Source organism: Balaenoptera acutorostrata, chromosome 12 (genome assembly GCF_949987535.1).
Source record: "Balaenoptera acutorostrata chromosome 12, mBalAcu1.1, whole genome shotgun sequence".
NCBI lineage: Eukaryota > Metazoa > Chordata > Mammalia > Artiodactyla > Balaenopteridae > Balaenoptera > Balaenoptera acutorostrata.
The window spans coordinates 39,548,029-39,567,973 of record NC_080075.1 but is presented as its reverse complement, the minus strand read 5'-3'; the positions used below and the strand labels follow the sequence as shown (position 1 = coordinate 39,567,973).

At 39.9% G+C, this 19,945-nt stretch overlaps 1 protein-coding gene across 3 annotated transcripts in view; it reads left to right on the top strand.

Moving 5' to 3' along the window:
- Positions 1-5,056: 5,056 nt before the first annotated feature.
- UGP2 (UDP-glucose pyrophosphorylase 2) overlaps positions 5,057-19,945 on the top strand; it is a 55,047-nt gene continuing 40,158 nt past the window's right edge. Inside the window, exons 1-2 of one of the 3 annotated variants that reach the window (XM_057558195.1) lie at positions 5,057-5,178; positions 18,791-18,850. In XM_057558195.1, the coding sequence (XP_057414178.1) occupies positions 5,062-5,178; positions 18,791-18,850 (177 nt within the window). In that variant the 5' untranslated portion in view covers positions 5,057-5,061. The remainder of the gene's footprint in view (positions 5,179-18,790; positions 18,851-19,945) is intronic. The other 2 variants (XM_057558193.1, XM_057558194.1) reach the window with 2 other exon arrangements.

Below are 19,945 nucleotides of genomic sequence, written 5' to 3'. Positions count from 1 at the left end.
AGCCTTTCAGGCCTGGGGCAGGCAGTTGGGACTCCCTGGGCTGGTTGCCTCCAGCTTCTTGCAGGCTTTATCAGAGGATGGCCCAAGATGAACAGTCTCTACAGGTGGAATGGATGATGAATAATGTCCAGTAGTTCCACAGGCCTCTTATCCAAGCATAGTAGTATGCTCGGCAGTTGGCTGCTGAAGTAGATGTCCAGATGGTAGAATATGTCCTTGGCTGTGCTCAGCACACTGCAGCCAGCATGGAGCTCCTGGATGGTGCAGCTCTGATGGTTCTGAAACTCTGACTTCACAGACATCAGATACTTCTGATTGTTTGCAGCTGATGTGCTCTTTTAATGGCATCCAACATAGTTTTGGTCTGATTGATCCAACAATGCACATGTGTTTTACAAATTAAAGCTTCATCATTATTTTAAAATACTTGGTAGAAAAAAAAAAATACTTGGTAGAAAAAAGTTCAGCTGGATTCAAAATCCATTTGCCTTATCATGTCATGTTTCATCATTGTTTGTCAATAAAAAGAGCTGTTAGATTCCTTGAATAGAATATCAACCATTATACATTTTTGAATGGTTGCAAAAGAAATAGTTTAAAATAATTTTTATCACCTATTTGTGCAATGTTCCTCATGAATGGTGACTCTATTAGTTTCCTATGGCTGCTGAAACAAATTACCACAAACCTGGTGGTTTATAACAACATATATTTATTCTCTTACAGTTCTGGAAGTCCAAATGGATTTCTCTGGGCTGAAGTCAAGATGTTATAATTACCCAGTTATTTAGGCTTCATCCAAAGGATAATCTTGAGGCTCTTCTCTTTAATATTTAGTTAGGGTGGTGGGTGTGAAATGCTTAAAATAAATTTCCTGAGACTAAGTTAGGGAACAGAAGTTCTTTATTCCTTCCTTCCCAGTGGTGGCACTGGCAGGAAATTTAATAAGCTAGACCCAAGCAGAGATGTTTGGAAAACCATCAAAAGATGTTTGATGGAATGCACAACAGGGAATCTTTAATATGGTTGAAAGAGGAAGAAAAAAATAGGATTAAATTGAATATTTTTCTATTTAACAGCTCTTCTCTATGAGGATTTCAAAGTCACTAAGAATAAGTAACTTCATCATCTATGCATATGTCACCTTAGAAAAGCAGTATAATATTTATTCTATCTTATGAGTTTAGCAAGAGATGTATTATTTCATAGTGAGTTTTTTGTTTTTCCAAATTATGATTACATAACGATCTATGTTTATTAGAAACTCTGAGGGAATACAGACTGTTTCTTTATGGTTATTCCTAGGCCTACTCACTCTGCCTCTGTAATCAAGGGGGGCTCTGTAGATGCAGTTTGGCACATGACTGACATACAACAATTTATGGGCATCACCATTTGTCAACAACATTCTCCTCCGGGCAAGTGCAGAACAAGAGTAACAGGAGACAACATAGTAAAGACCTGCCTTCTATGCAACTTTCAAAGGAGAACCCAGAGGGAAATTATTGATAAGCATGAACAAGATAACACATGTGGTTAAACTGCATTTTTGTGAGCCTAATGACTTTTAAGACTACTTAGAAGATTGGTTTATCAACTCATTAGATAATTATCTGTAATGTGAGACAACCCTGTTTTTTAAAACATCTTATTTGAAATAATTGCTACTGTTTTGATATAAACTTAAATAACCTTCAAATGTAATTTAAAAAAATCATACTGTGAATAAATGGAAGGATATAATTGAAATAATTGAAATTCACAACTTGTTTCAGAAAACTTCCTGATTCATTAACAGGGTGTTGGCAACAGGAAAGAATGAAGTCTTTCTCAAGTATTTGGAAACATCATTCATTTTTTAGACTACTCATTCATTTAGTAGTCTGTCTCACAGATATTACTTGATATCTTTTTCCAGTTAACCCTGTTTGGTTACCTTTTGACTCAAGTAAAATGCCCTATTGTTAGGTCTAGTCAGTAACTGGCAACTTCTGACTAATAGTAGCCCCCTCTTTCTTCTTTCAGTGGGTGGTCTAGGATTTAGATGGATACAGATGGGAGCCAATATTGAGCGTGGGCAACAGTTTAGTGTATAGTTGTTGCCTGGTCTCTTGGCTAAACACTTAGTGCATGACAGAAATTTTTATGTCTCTGACATGTTCTCCAAAACTGCACTGCTTCATTTTCTTGTGTGTGGGGAAAAGGGGGTACAGTAGACAAGAAAAAAATTAAAAGACCACACACATTGCTGATCTGTACACTTATTTCATACTTTAGTAATTTCTAAACCACCCCGTATTGGATAATGCTCATGGTGGGTAGTCAGCAAAGCTTACTGTAAAGTCATCAGGGCGTTGCATTTACTGCTATTACTCTTATACTTGGCCCAAGTTCACATTCTAGGTAAAAATAACTGAAACTTAAAAATTCTTTACCTCTAAATATAAATTATAAATTTAATCTTATTTACAGCTCTCAAAGAGTAGCGAACAGGACACAACACTGCAAGTTAAAAAGATTTAGTGGCACTAAACTGGTCATTCAGAATATACTTATTGAGTGCTTGCTATGTACCAGACACCGTGCCAAGCATTAAATCTAAAAAGGCACCAAAAAGGATGCTTAGAAATAGGGCAGTAGCCATTGTTTCCTTGTGTTGATAGAATGTTCCCATCTAAAGAAAAAGATATGGCAAGGTTGTTATACATCCCAGGACATGGAACTGGGTAAATTAAACTGAATTTTCTCATGTTTCTATTGGGAAGTATAAAGAAGGAATGAGAAAATTATAGGCAGAATGTATATCATCCTTGGATGGTAATATATAGTACCAGCGAAAAACTGGCTTTCAGGGTTCTTTTTAGTTTACAATCCATCTCATTCCAACTCATAACTGTACACACATTCCTTCCCAGGCCCCCATTTCATCTTCCTTTAGATTCTACTCCCACCCCCAAGTTTCTGCAAAGGTTTCATCTGTAAATCTATCTATCCACATTACAAATTTCTAATGCTACAGATAGCAACTTCATGCACCTTGAAGGAAAATTCCACAGTAGTGTATTATGAAAAAAAGGGATCGCACACACACACACACACACAAAGTGATTTTTCAGATATTAAAATGTATAAATATATTTCAGAAATAGACAACAGCCTTTTAAGCACACTTGAAACTTCTCCACGGCCATGATCTTTCCTCCTTAATCCCACGTGATCTGCCAAGTGAGATTGTTTCTAGTGGCTCTGAGGTAGTGGGAGGTTCTTTTACAAAATGTTTGGGGGTTCAGAATTTAAATGTAAACCACTGTGTAAAGAAATTCCATTTTACAGGGCACTATTTGAAATAATATTTGAGAATATAGCTTCTAGAGTGCTACTTCTCTAAGAGCCAGCCTCTGAATTGATATAGACCTAACCCCTGAAGACAGGTAGTTACTTTTTGGAGATTTCTTGAGGCAGCAAATGTACACATCCTTTGGTACTATATCTCAATATATAATCGCTCATAAATCAAGATGTCATTCTTAGGTTTTACCAAATACTCTTGCTGCAATTAAAACTTACTTCCTCTCCCTTAATCTTTTGTGTAGGTAGGAAATAACTGATCATCCTTCTTAAACCTTGTATAATTAAAGACTCTTCACTACTCTTCAGCTTTATCATTTGTAGGCTAAGCAACCCTATGGGGCTCAAATCTTTTGGTAGCATTTTATTTTGGTGTTAACGCTGATGGATGGATAAATACTGCTTATTCAGTGCTGGAACAATTTCTCTACTGTACACAAAGAATGTGGAGAATCTGATCAAGATCTTCAGTCTCCAAATGCTATTAAAATGTAAACATTTGGATTTTACACACTTCTTTGGGGAAATCAGTTTTATCGCTGAGTGGTTTTTGGGTGTGATCTTTTTGGATTTCACATAAGAAATATAGTACCAAGGGTTATCATTCTCCAGCAGGACAAATGAATCACTGGCCTTTTCTGTGTTACTTCAACAACATTTCCATACGAATACGCAGCCCTAAAAAAATAATTTGTTTACAGAATGAGCCATTTAAAAATTGTCACTTTACCTTGGTTGATTAGTGTTGTCCAAGGCCTCAAACTCTTCTAGAATGACATGGTTTACTGGAGACACCTAAACAGAGCGCTGACAATTCATTTGTCCTGATGCAGGCGGCTTTAGTCATGAATTGTAAAGTCTGAGATACACCCAATAACAGGCGTACTGGGTCATACAGGTAGGTGGGGTTGGCAACATCAGGTGCGATTTAGCGGGCGCTGCGCTGGCCCTCTTGTAGTCCCCGACTCACTGCAAACGTTCTTTTAACATCCTCTTTCCTTGAGGGCTTCAAAAATCTATTAAAAGGAAAGCACCTCTTGAGGGGTAACTTAAGCCATTTCCCCTTTTATCAGAAAAGTAAACGCCTAACACTGCGGAAATCTCTACAGGAATAGGAACCGGGGTGGTGGTTCTGGTGTGAGAGCCTTCGCTTGGCGTTTTCTTCGATGCCCTAAATTCCTCCTCCTGTTAGTTAAGTCCCACATATCCAACTGCTTACTCTTACTCTTTAACGCATCTTCACCCTTCCGAGACCAGATGTGTGGGTAGAGTTTGTGTCTACCGAGAAGGGCCTGGGCTCTCTCGGGGTAGTTGCGCGGGGTGCTCCGGCTCTACTCGCCCGATAGATATCTAGCTTCAGTCTCTGGTAAGCGGAAACATTTTTAAGCACTACAAAAATAACCACTCGTGCTTCAGGTTGTCTCCCTTGCTGAAGTATCTGTGGAAGGCTGGGAGTTCTACTGGTGAAACATCCCTGGCCCAGCCGCTGGAGGCGCAGCCCCAACGCGCGCGGGATCCGGGCTCGAGCTCGTGCTAGTGCTCGGGCACAGAGCCCACCTCCGCATGGCTGCCTCTGGCCGCATACGCCCCGCCCCCTGCCACCCCCGCGCGTCTCATTGGCCAGGCCCTGAATCCGCCTCGGCTCCTGATTGGCGGCTGCTCCTATCTGTCTGCGCAGCGGGGACCTTTCCGCCGTGAGGGGGGCTGCTCCAAATGGTGGGGGAGGGGAGGTGTTTGGGAGAAAGTGGGGGCTTTGGGTTGCGGGAGCCCGCAGCCCGCTGGACGAAGGAGGTCAGAAGCTGGGCTGCGACCACTGGTGAGGGGTTCAAGGTGTGCATGTGTGAGGGGAGAGGGGGAGAGAGAAGGTTGCCTCAGAGGTGACATTCTCTCAGCCTGCGAGCCTTCTTCCAGGCGCGCCATAAACGCCCCCAATTTCCCAGCTGCTAAAGGAAGAGGAGGAAGGTGGGTCTCTGTGGCGGTTTGGGGAGGGGCCGGGGCGGGCTTCCCACCACCCCTTGGGCGAGTGTGTTTCCCTCTCTGAGGCGTGTAGAGCCCCTCTGCCTGACCAGCTTTGGCCCCGGAGGCCCAACTTGGGGTTCGGCCAGGAGGAACTAGAATGTGTGAGGGTCGGGGCGGACCCTCCCGGGCTCCTGTCCCTCGGAGTCGGCTTTCCCCTCACGGGTGGCCTCCCAGTGTCCGCTGCGGGGGAGGGGCGTGTAGCCTTCGGCCCCTCCCGGGAAAAAGCCGCTGCAGGGTTGCAGCCGCTCGCAGCAGGGAGGCGTTGGTCTGGAGGCCCCCGCCCGCCCGCGCGCCGAGCGCCTCTTAGTCCCGGGACGTTGATGGGCGGGTAGAAATGGTTGAATCGCCCCCCCTCTGCCTACCTCCCCCGCCTCCCGATCCCTGCAGGGCGGGGACCGCCGTTGGCCCGAGTTTCCCGGGGAACTGTCCGGAGTCCGGACGGCAGAGAGGGGAGGGGGAATCGGGGGTGCGGCCCGCCTGTGCCTGCGGCCGTGCTGCTCCGGAGGGCAGTGAAGTAGCCGCTCTAGATCCGCCTCTTTCATTGATGAAATTAAAGTTCGTGTGATAGTACCTTTTCCGGGAGCCTCCAGCTGGCCCTCATTTGTGTCAAGGGTGCAGTGTAGCCTGGAGTTCCGAGCAGACTCGGTCGCACCAAGTTTCTGTCTTTCGGAAGTGCGGAAGGTTTTCCTGGGTGTTTTTTTTTCTTTTTTTTTTTGAGGCAGTTTTAGCCGCTTTGAATAAATACTCCCTTAAGTGGCAAAACATAGGAAGAGGAGAAGGAACTCGTCGGTTGTTAAAGCAGGGGTGGAAGAGAGACCTGCCCATAGCGTGACTCCTCTAGGCTTTTGAATATATATATATACATATATATATAGGCCAGAGTATTTTAATAAATCCCTAAAATGTCGAGATTTGTACAAGGTAAGACACGCTTCTTTTCTCTCCCGGGTTGCTTTAGCAGTACCGAATTTGGGTACTGGCAGTCGAGAGGTTGGTGGGTGGTTTGGAAGTGGAAATGTTCATTTGAGGTACTATTTGCGAAACCCTTTTCGTTAAATTGACATTTGAGCTGTCTTGAGCTGCTGGGTTGGCGTTTCAGATACGTATAATTTATACCCCTGTACTCTGCTGCATTTAGTTCTGCCTCCCTGAAATCAGGTTAGTAGCACTCTGGCTCCCTGGGATAGGGGCTGTAAATGATGATAAAACAGGATTTTGGCTGCTGATTAATCCCTGTTCTCTTTTCCGGGTCGAAGTCAAGGTAACTCTGGGTGCGGACGGGAAGGGGAACTGAGAGGGCTGAGGAAAGGCAGGTGGGTTTAGCCAGGACTGTTGGGGAAGCTTTAGCGTTCTCAGCTTCTCCGTCTGTGTGTACGTGGTCTGAGTCTCAGATTCATTTATTGCGAAACCGGGAATAGCTCGTAGAAGCTGGAGGTCATTTCAGTAGGAGAAATGACTTTGCTGCATTGCTGTGTTTATTTTTTTCCCTTCTTTGAAATCTGTAAATATTATTAAGGTTTCTTTCAAATTAGGAAATTGTTCTCTAAATTCTACATGTGTGTTAAAAAAGGTTTGGGGAATGCCTCTCAACTGAGTTAAGCAGTAACATTGTGTGTATGTGTGTGTAACGTGTACACATTGAAATTGGTGCTACCTTAGACCTATGTCATCAATTTGTAGCATAAGATTTGCCTTCTGGTATGCAAGTAAACCCTTTTCTTGCAGACCCCAGAGTGTGAAAGCTTCGGCCATCTTGCTGAACACACAGCTAGTAAAGTTCACAACCACTTAATGTGGCGCTCAATAAATGTAATGTACTTAAAAAAATTGTGTCAGTAATGGCCATCATTTGGCCCTGCGCATAAAAATGCCCTAGTAGGTTTTACATCACTTTATTAACTCTTCTTTGAGTTTTGTATAATCAAGTAAGAGAATTTGCCTGCATTATTATGAAAACAGATGGGACACTTATGTCTGCCTTTAGCACTAAGCTCAGAAATGTCACTTGTCATTAGACTTTTAAATTCATGCTATGCCTTGTATGTGGTAAGAGATGCTTCTGTTCAGGTTGAATAAATGTCTTAGTCAAGAATAGAAAGTAGAGGTAACTGTCAGAAGTTTGCTGGATTTTGTAACAACAACAATATTTAATTACCAGCAAGCCAGTATTGCAATAATATGCTAGAGAAAAGTGGACAAGTCACTTTAAAAGTTAAGAATATTATTAAACTCCAGGTGTTCCTCGTTGTTATGCTTTAGCGCAGCCTACAGAGGTGGTGCGTGTTGACTAATGTCACATCCTTTGCTGTTTGTTAATGGCTAATTGTTTTCAGGAGATTCTAAATAAAGTGGCAATACCTGTGTATGTTGTTATTCCTTTCCCTTGTCATCCACTTTTTTAAAAAAATCAGCTTTTTATCTTGAGATTTATAGAAAAGTTGCACATATGTCAAAACTAAAAAATTATCACAAGTACATTACTATTAACTAAACTACAGACCTAGACTACTTTTCCATGATTCAATCCAACATTGCATTTAATTGCCATCCAGTTTGCTCTAAGTGGTAGTTTTCTTTTTAAATTGGCAATTTTGCACAAAAAGATGACACTTCTCCCCTCCAAAATTTTTTTAACATGATTTTGCTCCTGTTTATCATTGTTTAAATTTGTACTTCAAGTGTAAACTCTCTGTATGTTTAATTAACTTTACTGCATTGATCAGTGAAAAACTTTATTGGGTATTGATTCTGCTGTCTCCACAGATCAGTTTTTAAGTGTAAGCGTTGGGATTTTTGTTTTTGAATTTTTTTTGGTAGCAAAGATCAAATTGTTTGATCTTTGCTGTAGCATTTATTGATATTTCCACTCATTGACACTTAGCTTGTGCCACTTCATAAGGAAAAGATTGAACAAATTCGGCTTCTAAACTTTTCATATGTTGTCTCATTTAAGCTTCACAAGAGCCCTGAGAGGTAGTAGATTTTAATCGTGACCTTATAGGTGAGAAAATTTAAGTATCTTATCCAAAGTTCACAGCTAGTAAGCACTGAAATTCATATATAAATGTGTCTTAAACCCTTGTCCTTTCCAGTACCTTTTATTGCCTCTTATGTTAAAGAACTTACCAGGAACAATGGCTTCTTTCTCCAACTAGACTGTCAGTTCCCTGTGGGCAAAGATAATATTATATCCCTGGGGGAAATACAGTGTCTTGAAGTGGTGGATGCTCTGAAAGAATCTGTCATGGATGACAAATGAGAAATGCAGACTTTCCATGTACTTTTTAGTAGTTTAGCCTACGTTTTTGGCTGTAGTTTATTAACACCTCTAACATAAATGTTGAGAAAGATAAAAGGGGTGGACCTAGGTTTGAATCCTGTTACTAACAGGTGATCATAGACAACTTTTCTGAACCTCCGTTTCTACTTATATAAACTTTGGGTATTAGTACTTATGCCAACGGGTTTTTGAGAAGCTGAAATGAGATTAATTACGTGAATGCATTTAGATGGCCAGTAAATTTTACTTTCCTTTCTTAAAATGATGGTAGCTTTTTGGATAGCATTGCCACTATAAGTATAACCACATGTCACAAACAGAAACAATGCACCTATGGCAGTTCTTTATTTTCCTATTCCAGGTTTGGTGTTCAGGCCTCCAGCAACTTGGGAGTTGATATATATATTTTTTTAAAGTATGGGGTTGGAGGGGAAAGCTTGAACAGTGATGTGAATACATAATTGGGGACAGTTTTTGTTTCAGTCCAATCAACAACTGAAATTATGAGCTCTTACAATACGCAATGTACTGTTTTGGGATTTCTCCTGTATCCCTTATGGTTGGCACTTGAAATTCAGATCTGGGTATTATACCTGTGTGTTGTGTACACGTGTTTGAATGTCCTGGAACCTGGGGTTGCTATTCTCAGCTTGAATCTCTTCCCTCCAGTCTAGGCAATGTGCTTTATAGCAGCGGTCCCCAACCTTTTTGGTACCAGGGACAGGTTTTGTGGAAAACAGTTTTTCCACGGATGGGGGCGGGGGGATGGTTCAGGTGGTAATGCGGGTGATGGTTAGGGGATAATGCGAGCAATGGGGAGCAGCAGATGAAGCTTTGCTCCCTAGCCTGCCGCTCACCTCCTGCTGTGCACCCGGTTCCTAACAGGGTTGGGGACCCCTGCTTTACAGGAAAGCTAAGCATGTCCATTCTCAAGCACTTTGACTATAAGTTATTAGGTAGAAACGTTCAATTAATAAAAATACTTAATGTCAGTAGGCACGAGAATTCCCAGTATGTATTCCTTGGCCAAAAGAAGGTTCAGCGTGCTTTGGGCATCTCCCAAGTCTGTGTTTCTCAGGCACTTAGAATTCCTTCTCATAGGAGGACTCTTTACTGGATCTCTGGCTTAATTCCCTAGCTTGTGTATTCTGCCCTCAGGTCACCTTCTGTCTGCCTGTGAAATTACATCTCCATTTGCTAGTTTTCTCCATCCCAGGGGTTGTTGCAGGGCCCCCAGTTTTTCTAAATAAATGTGACTACTACTTAAATGAGAAAGGGCCCCTTGTCACAGTTGGAGGTGACACCTCCTCCTATGACCCTGCTGGGTCATCAGCAGCTGTGACTTTTGCCAGGTATGTTAGTCAGTGCCATTTGGAATTTGGCTTTTCAAAAGTTCTGAGAGCTATGGGGCAATCTCCCTACATGATTTGAAACTTATAAATGGCACTGGACCTACTGTCATCTAGCCAGCTAAGGCAGTGTTATGTACTTATACTGTAATTTAGAAGAACTTTAAAATTTTATTTATTTATTTATTTATTAAGAAAATTATTTTTGGCTACATGGCATGCAGGATCTTAGTTCCCCAACCAGGCATCGAACCCACGCCCCCCTGCAGTGGAAGCGTGGAGCCTTAACCACTGGACCGCCAGGAAAGTCCCTGGAGGAACTTTTTAAAAAACTGTTTGTCTACTTAAATTATATAAAAATGTCCTTTAATATTCTTAAATTGAAGTACTTTCTTATATTTCAAGGGAAGCCGTTTGAGTACCCCTGTGTCACTTAAAAAGTACTTCACATTTTCCATTTGTTGGAATTCTCTTTTAGTGACTTTTTTTGGTGATTCTTGTTTGGTCAGTGGAACGTAGCCAGGGAAGATTAGCTGAACTAAGTGTAACGGGAGGGGTCTCAGATGAATACAGGGGTGAGAAGCATTCTGGGGCCTGGTTGTAGAGGTCAGGCCTAGGCCTGGTTCTTCTCAAATCCTAAGACTAAATTCAGCCTGTTGCTGATTATTTAGATGACTAGGATGTTTTCAGCCCAGGAAGGTTGTGGCATGGATTTGAGGCAGGACTAGAGGTGGCAAAGCAATGACTAAGGCACACTTCTCATTTTTTAAAGATGTAGCTTAGGATTCACTATGTTGCTAGAGAGACAGGGATTTAGTTAAATTCAGAGTTACAGTTATAAATGGAAAATTAAAAGAAATTCAAAGAGTTGAGCTGATGAAAACTTTGTTTCCAACGTGGATCTTGTAATCTCTTTGGTTAAATTGTCTTTGTTCTTGATAACTGGGTCTTTCTTCTAGTAAAATGGATGATTTTCATTTGTGAAAGCCCACTCAGGGAAAAAAGAAATTAGACATTAGAGAAATAAGAAATATTAATTGGTACACTTCTTGGAAGTGCCATTTTAATATTCTAAGATAAATTGAAAAATTAAAAGGAAATTGATGTTAATTTTGGACAGTAGGTGTTTTCTTGTAATATCAGTTCACATTCACTTCACATTCTCTGTGTATTTATTTTTCTTCATAGAAAATTGTAGTAACTTTATGAATTGTAGTGACTTTAGTTAAAAGAATGGGATACTTAATTTGTGTGAGGAAAATTAGTGGGCCTAATAATGAAAATATTCTGGGTCAAAGAATAATATATTGTAATTTTCCAGTTTCCACCATGTTGAATTTGGTACTTTTTGTGGAAGTGCAGGTATTAGGAGTTCCCAAAAAGTCAGATGTATCCATTACTGAAAAGTTAATATAAACAAATATTTAAAAGTTAAACTAACTGGATTATCTGTAAAAATGAATAATTAAGAGTTGACTGTATTAACTTTATGTAATATGATTCATTCTGATATCCAGAATTTATGCCAGTGGAGAAAATCCCAGCAATATTAGAATAAAATTGTGGGGGAGATCCTCTGAAGGTTTGGGATTTAGTGAATGTGGAAATATGATTCACTTACCACCTTTTTGATTGCTTGGCATCTCTTTAGAAGCTTGGTTTTCTAGACTGGTGTCCTTTTTACACAGCCTACAGTTTCTTTTCTAAACTATCATGTTTTGAACTTGGTGTAATAGTGTTTGAATTGTGGACATTTTGGTCTTGAGTAATTTGATGGATTGTCCCAGGCACAGTGACTATTAATTGAAACCATATGTCTTAGGTCTCTAAAATTCTACTACCAGGCATGCATCTTTCTATTAATAACTTACTAAATTCTTTGCAAGTTGGCTTGCTAAGTTATTGAAAGAAAATTAAACTTTATGTGTTTTTTGGTTGGGTTTATGTGTGAGAAAGGGGATAGTACTCCATTTGAAAGCTGTTTTCCAGTTCTCTTAACTGGTAAGCAAGCATCTCCATCAGTTCGTTGCAAAGTAATTGTCTAGGATTCAAATTCTACCTCTGCCAACAGTCCCATTGTTTACTTTTCTCCGTCATCCATTGTGCCCCCAAACCATTTTGACAATTAAGAATTGTTTTTGAGAGCCATGGAGAAATTGGCTATGTTGTCTTAGTTAACTTATATAAACAACAAAATGTTTTGTTTTCCAAACCATTGCTAGATATTTGTTAGTTTTTTTATGTAAATCAAGAAAGTTCCCTGTTTCTCTGATTTTTACTTGTATCTTTAAAAAAAACCCCACTATTCGTTATATTCATGTACATGAAATAGTCAAGTTATGCTTAGTCTACTTTTTAATTGTTAGTATTTTTTTATAATTTGATATCTATTCTAGGGGACACTCCCTTTAACAGTAGTTCCACTTGCTCTTTGGCTGCAAAGGTAATTGAAGTTTGTGTTTTTCTCTGGTTGCTGCCCTGGCAAAGACTGATGTGATTTTTCATTTATGTTATAACCCTGACTAAAATTTTAAAGCTTCCAAAGAGTGTAGGAAAACCAAATAACACAGTTCTGCACTGTTGCGGATTCATTAACGCCGATGGTAAAATGCTTAGGCCTAGTAATAAAATATTTATAGAGTACATAAAAGCTTTCTTCGATTTTTCATTGCCCAGGAAATAAACAATATAAAAGGAAAAGTTGAAACGCACAAGAGAATGCTTATTCTGATATGTAGTTTTCACTTCACGCAGTAACTTCACTTGATAGACGTATTAGGGTTTTTGCAGTTTTCATTCAGATTTGGTGGCATACAGCCTGGAGGTGGTAAACCACATAATGCACTGTAACAGAGAAAGGGAGAACTTCCTCCAGGAAGGAGAGGCAGGGCGCCATGCAGCAGGGTTGGGATTCTTGCGTGGCTGCCACTGTGACCTTAGGCAAGTCAGCATCTCTAGGCTGTTTCATCTCCAAGATAAGGGAATTAGACTCACTGACCTTAAAGCCTTTCCAAGGTTAAAAATTTTATCTAAATGCACATGTATCAAATTACACAGCAGGCCTGTCAAATCATTTTTTGGTCCTTGATGGTGATTTTATGTTGTATCCCTTTTCTCTCCTCTCAACAAATGGGAAATGGGTGTGATAGGCCCCTTACCATCCATTAAACTTGTTGCAGAGTGATATTATTTAACTAGTTGGCACATCTCTCCTGAATGTTCTGTTTTCCAGAAGTGATATTTTCTGTTTTTTGGGTTTTTGTTGTTGTTGTTTTTGTTTTAAGAGCTACTCTGTTGTATGAGAGCAAGGTTAATCTTAATTATTAATGAGAAGTCTGGTTTATGTATAAATTCTAACAGTTAAAAAATTTTTTTAAGCAAGCAATGCATGATTAGCAAAAATCTTGATTATCAAGTAGCTCTGCATGTTCGGTGCTGGAACAGTTCTCAAAAGCCTGGTACCTTTTAATTTTTGTTAATCAAAAATCATTTATTAAGCATTCATATGGCTGTGACCCATGCAAGTGTTAGGATGTACATGGCTGAGTCATTTAAAAATCTTTGTAAATGTAAACAGTCATACTATAGTTTATAAGCTAAAATAATATTAACTTTAATACTGAAAGATCATATAAAATTGTATAAGACCAACTAATCAATTTTTCTTTATGATTGAATGACACGGACTTTATTTTTCTGTGTTTTTCCTAAATGAAGCTAAATTTGAATATATAAATTGCCCAATTTTGTTTAATCACTAAAGTTAGTGAAAACATTATGGTGACATTTATACACAGTAATAAAGATTGAAAGGAAATTTAGAGGTCATTTTGTCTAAACTGCCTACAAGTTTGGAATTTCTTTGGCCACATCCCTGATACTTGACTGTTAAATCAGCCTCTGCTTGAGAAGCCTTAGGTACTTCAGGTACTCAAGACACAGCCCATACTTTTCTTAGCCCTGCTTCTCCATGACTGGAAATCATAGCTCTTGAACACTTTCTCTTTGACCTTACCGGGTACTACCTCCACTGGACAGGACTCTACCTTCTTTATACCCAGCACATTGCAGTATCATAATAGGCTCTTACTCATTAATTTAATAAACATTACTTGAGTATCTACTATGTTTCAAGTTCTGTTTTATGAATACATTGGGTATACAGTGGTGAACAAAATAGATACAATATATTCTTGGATATTGTTGGGTAAGATATACATTGAATAAATTTTAGAAAGTATGATGTCATAAAGGGGAGGTTCAAGGATCTACCATATGAGCATGTAATGGGCAACGGTGCTTAGTTTAGAAAGATTTCTAGGAAGAGATTACATTTAAATTGAACACACAAATAATATATTACTGGCTGTTCAAACCACTGATATGAGAAGTTAAGTCTTGATCTCCAGTATACATTATCAGGTGCCTGTACTGTGCCAGGTGTTGAGGTAGGTGTAGGAAAAAAAGTTGAATAACACTATATGGCTTGTGCCCTTAAGGTGATACAGACAGACATCTCAGCAAAGAATTAAAGTTTTGGGGGTATTTGATATGTGTCTGATACAGCGCAGATTAAAACCTCCACGTAGCCGAGTTGTGGTAGAAAGGAAGGCCTCTTTGAACGTTCAGAAGCCACCACCTAGAACACTAGGAATGCCACCTCCAATAGCAGACGCTATTCAACTCACAGAGTTTGAGCTCTTGGGGGCTGAGGGATCAGGGAGTTTCCCGGGTGTTGGGATGATTCTCATGACTTTGGAATTCACAACTGGGCCTTTAATTTCTATTTTTCTCTCCTCATTTCTGCCTACCCTTCTCTAAAATTTTTGAATTACACTTGAGATATGTGTTTTGGAACAGTCTTATAATAGGATGGTTTTAATTTCATAGAGCAGAAAAATACCAACTCAGTTGGCTTAAAAAATGAGGGACTTATATCACATGAATCTTGAAGTATGGTGTTCCAGGGTTGGTTGATTCCATGCAAAGACTGCATCAGTCTTTTCTTCCTTCTCTTAAGTATATTTGTCTCGTTCTTGGGTGAGCTTTCTTCAAAGTCACTAAATTGCAGAAGAAACTGAAGGTGAGGGGTGGACACATACTCATTGTGGCCAGGGATGGAAAAGGTACTATGTTTTCTCAGGTGTCTCTTTTTTCAGTGAGGGACGCCTTTATCCAACGTCCTTTGCAAACTATATCTTTGTTGCTTACTGGCCAGAATCATTTCATGGTTCACATTTAAACCAATCTCTGGGAAGGCTTTAGACCAGTCTGGGCCTGGTGCCATTTCTGAAGGCCTTGGGGCAGAGAATAGATGACCAGAATAGCAATGGGGTAGGAAGATGATTGACGTGCATGGCTAATACAAACATGTTCAAATAAATGGAGTAGAGTCTATATCAGAGCTACTCAAGGCAATACTGGCTGCATTCATTTATTTGAAATGCATATTCTCCTCACTCCAGACCCAGAGGCAGAATCTCTGGGAGCTTGCCCAGGAATCCGTGTTTTAACAAGCCCTCCAGGTGATCTGTATGCATATTAAAGTTTTAGAAGTACTATTGAGACAGGAACTTGGAGCCTTTAGGCACTCTGCTTAAGCACTTTCTTTAGCTTTGGCTACTCAGAAAAGTACTTCAGCTTGGCTTTTAAGGTATGCCTGGCTAAGGAATTGGTATTTCTTTCCCATCAAATGAAAATCCCATCAAATGGAGAAGTGACATGATTAGAGTTGCAGTTTAAGGGAATGAATTCATTCTGCCTGGTACCACCAGATTAGAGTGACAGATGGGTAGACTAGTTAGAAAGCTGTTGTCATCATGACCAGGAGAGTGAAATTAAAGTAGCAGTAGTGGGAACGGAAAGCAATGAATGGAATGGTGGCCATTCAGTTAGGAAGTTTGGTATTGGATTGGATGTAATGTGAGGGGAAAGGAGGGAAGAGCCAACTGTGACTGAGATTTCTAGGTCACCTCGGAGTGACTAGGAGAATGTTAATGCCATGGGGTGCCGGGGCGGGAGGGGTGGAGGCAGGGAGATGAATTTAGTTTAGATGATGAGTTTTGTTTTGGACATGTTGAGCTTGAGGTACCCAGCTGGGTATCCAGGTGCAAAAGGTCTAGAAGGCAGTAGGGAATGTGAGCCTGGAGCTCAGGAAAAAAAGATCAGGATGAGAGGCATGTATTTGGGAGTTATCAGTAAGGAGATGGATAAGGGAATAATTGAGGGGGAAAATGGTCTGAGGACAGAATCTTAGGAAACCCAGGGAGTAGGAGAAGAAAGAAGGAGCCAGTTATGGAAACTGAGGCATGGTTAGAGAGGTAGGAGAAGATGTAGGATAATACCGGGTAGCTGAATCCAAAGAATAAGAGCTTTTCTAGAGGAATATTCGCAAACAACTGAGTTTAAAGGACTGCAGTAAGAGTCCGGGAGAGGCTGGTTAGCTTTAATAAGTCATAAGTCTAGTCAGCATATGTCCTCGGCTTTATTCATGGTTATTTCCAGTTGCCACTACGTTCTTAGAGTTTCATACTTATTTGGCTCACAAGTCATTTCCTGGTTTAAGATTAAGTGAGCTTGCCAATTCTGTGACTTTGGGTACGTTTCATTGTGGGTTTCCAAGGAAGGTTGGGACTAATCAGATCTAACGAGTGGTGGGAGGTGGCCTGGGAGAGAGGGCTCCTCACCTTCTTAGTTGCTGTAGGTGTTATCTCTGGCCTGCTCCTTGTGAAGCTAGCTTTCTGCCTTGGAATGTGAAGTTGTTTTGTTTGCCAGTATCAGGATGTCAGGGAAGGGTATTACGTATACTTCTTAGTTGCTGAAATGGATAAAATGAAATACCTGAATTAAGAAACGAAAACAATCACTTGCTAGATTGAATGTCTCCTACTTCTCAATTCTGTTCCTTTCCTCCTCCTCTTCTCTTCCCCTCCCCCCTTTTTTGGCTGCAGTTGGATAGGGGAAAGTTGATGGTGTTGAAATCTTAGTTCTCGTAAACAGGAAAGAATTAGGAAATTGAGGTACGGAATAAGCTTTAAAAAAGCTACTGCTTGTTCTATCCCCAATTTACTAAATTGTCATTAAGTCGACTAAGACAATTATAGTAAACCCAGTTTCATGTGGTAGGGAGTTTCCTGTCTGTTCACTGGGCATAAGAAGACATTCTGATAGACATGCTTTCAGAGGAGAGTGTTATTTGGGGATTTTGTGCCAAAGATTAAAGAGAGCCAGACTAGGAGGGAAAAAATGAGCAGGATGTTTCTACCTCACTGTGGTGGAATTGGGCTCAGAATAAATTGGCTTTGCTTCCAGCATTAGCCTGCTCTGTGACCTTGGGTAGGTCATTTAACTTTTCACCTTCAGTTTCCTCATCTGTAAAATGTTGAGGGTAGATTAAATGCTCCGTCTCGTGTCTAAAAATGTTTTGATTTATGACTGAGGTAATGAAATGTTTGATTCCTAAAACGCTCTCTCTGTCTAAAGTGGAGGGGGATCAATTCTCTATTGCTAGGAAGTGAGGTGGTACAAAACATCTTAGGAGGTTAGAAAGCTTGCATTATTCAGTGGATTCTTTAATTGACCTTCCACTAGAAACACAGCTGCCATTGCCAGAAGTGTAACCTGAGAATGTTAAGTCCAAGAAAGCTTCTGAGTTCTATACTTCTTTTCCTACCAGAAATTCCAGACCTTTCTTAAAAAATTCAGGATGGATAAAAGAGGTCACTGCAAAGGGAAATGGTTTCTAGCTCCATGCTTCCTAGTCTGTGCCAGGTGCTTAAGATTGAAAATTCTTTATTCCTTAAAGGCCCTTACTTATTCTTTAATCACTTAAAATCAGAACTTCATAGTAGCACTTTGCCCAGGGGAAGGGGAAGGAAACAGCAGTGGAATGAGGTGGAAGAGGTAATAGGCTTATAACGTTCTTTGTTGTAAAAGCTGTTCAGATTTGTAGAGGGGTAGAAGGAATACAAATTGTTCTTCATTTGCATTTGGTGCTACATCAAACCAATCAAAGTTAGGGATATTTGTCACAACTCGAGTTTTGTTTTGTTTTTAATTAATTTATTTATTTTTGGCTGCGTTGGGTCTTCGTTGCTGAGCGGGTTTTCTCTAGTTGCTGCGAGAGGGGGCTACTCTTTGTTGAGGTGCGCGGGCTTCTCATTGCGGTGGCTACTCTTGTTGCGCAGCACGGGCTCTAGGCGTGAGGGCTCAGTAGTTGTGGCTCGTGGGCTCTAGAGCCGCAGGCTCTAGAGCCACAGTCTCAGTAGTTGTGGCACACAGGCTTAGTTGCTCCGCGGCATGTGGGATCTCCCCGGACCAGGGCTGGAACCCGAGTCCCCTGCATTGGCAGGCGGATTCTTAACCACTGCACCACCAAGGAAGTCCTTGTCACAACTCGAGTTTTAATCTGTGTCTGGGTTTTTTGAATCTGTGTCTGAGTTTTTTTGAATCTGTGTCTGAAGATTGGACCTGCTGCAGCTGGCAAAGATACCATGTAGTATTAAATGTGAGTCTTTCAACTAACCTTTCTTTGCTAGGCTTGGAAGGGAGGATAGTAATATGGGTTCTGTGTGTTTTGACCTTAAATCACATACATTGATAGGTTGTTGTTCTGCAGAGGGAGTCTCTAAAGTTTGGTGTTTTGTTGGTTTTTTTTTTTCCCCCTGGGCTGTTCTCATGTCTCAAACAGCTACTGCAGTTATTTTTAAACTTTGTAGTTACATTTAATTTTATCTCACATTTGTTATTTGCCCAGAATATAAAGTAAGTTAAATGTTTCCATCGCTATTTGTAGGAATGTGACTGTGCATGCTGGCCTTCAGGATCTGACTTCAACAACAAAACAGCAAGTCTTGTAGATGTTTTTGAGTCTAACAAAAAACTTACTTTTAAAATTGTTGTATAGTTACTTTTGATCTATTTTAATCAGTCTGTGACACAGAATCAAATGATATATGTGTTCTTTAGAGGTTTTATATTTAGTAGATTTTTCTTCCAAATCAATTCTTAAACATTAATATGGGAGTTGGTGGGGGACTTAACGTGTGACAAACTTTAAATTACAACTAAGTCAGTCAAAGGATGACATGTATGGTTGATGTCACATTAACTCTAGTTTAAAATGTTCTGTAGGAGTTTTTAATTCCCTGTCATAGTAATGATAGTAGTGCCAAACCCCGAAGTGCATTGGGCTTGAACCTCTGAATGCTGTGGGCCCATTAGAAGACTGTTTTTTGATTGTCACAGATTGTACTGTCTAAAAACATTCTTAAGGTGATTGTCTTAAAAAAAAAATAAAAGTTCTCCAAAGACAAAATAGGAACAATTATTATAACAGAAAATAATTATGGTCGAAATGTCTGTGGTTCCTTGGGAATGCTGTGCTTTTTGTGTTTTCCATCATTAGTGCAGTTTGAATGAATGTATATAGTTCAGAGGTCTTCGTGTTTGCATTTTAAAATTAGGTAAATGACCTCAACTTTCAAGCTTGAATTCATGTTTAATTTTAATTTTATTTCATAAAATGTGTAGACAGTTACCTGTTCTCTGCATTTATAAGTATAAACAATATGTCTGTTAATTCTGTAATTTTTATAATTATGTAACTCCTATCCTTAAAACATTTAAAGTAAACCCTTTATGTGCAAAAAAAAAAAAAAGTTATGCTAACGTGTTCATCCATTATCATCATTTTTTACATATTATAATCAAATTGCTACTTACTAGTTGAAACATATCTTTATGTTTATGGAACATACAGGTGTGTGTTTCTTATGTTTCTTAGCTCACAAAGAAGTTATTTATGAACTACAGTGTGGGTCATTTTGGTAGTTTTACTGGAGTCCATAAACTTAAGCCTTTAAGAACAGCACAGTTAGAAAACACTATTTTAGGACTGGATTGTGTGCTTTCACCAAATTCCCTTGTATTTTTTTTTTATTTTAATGTG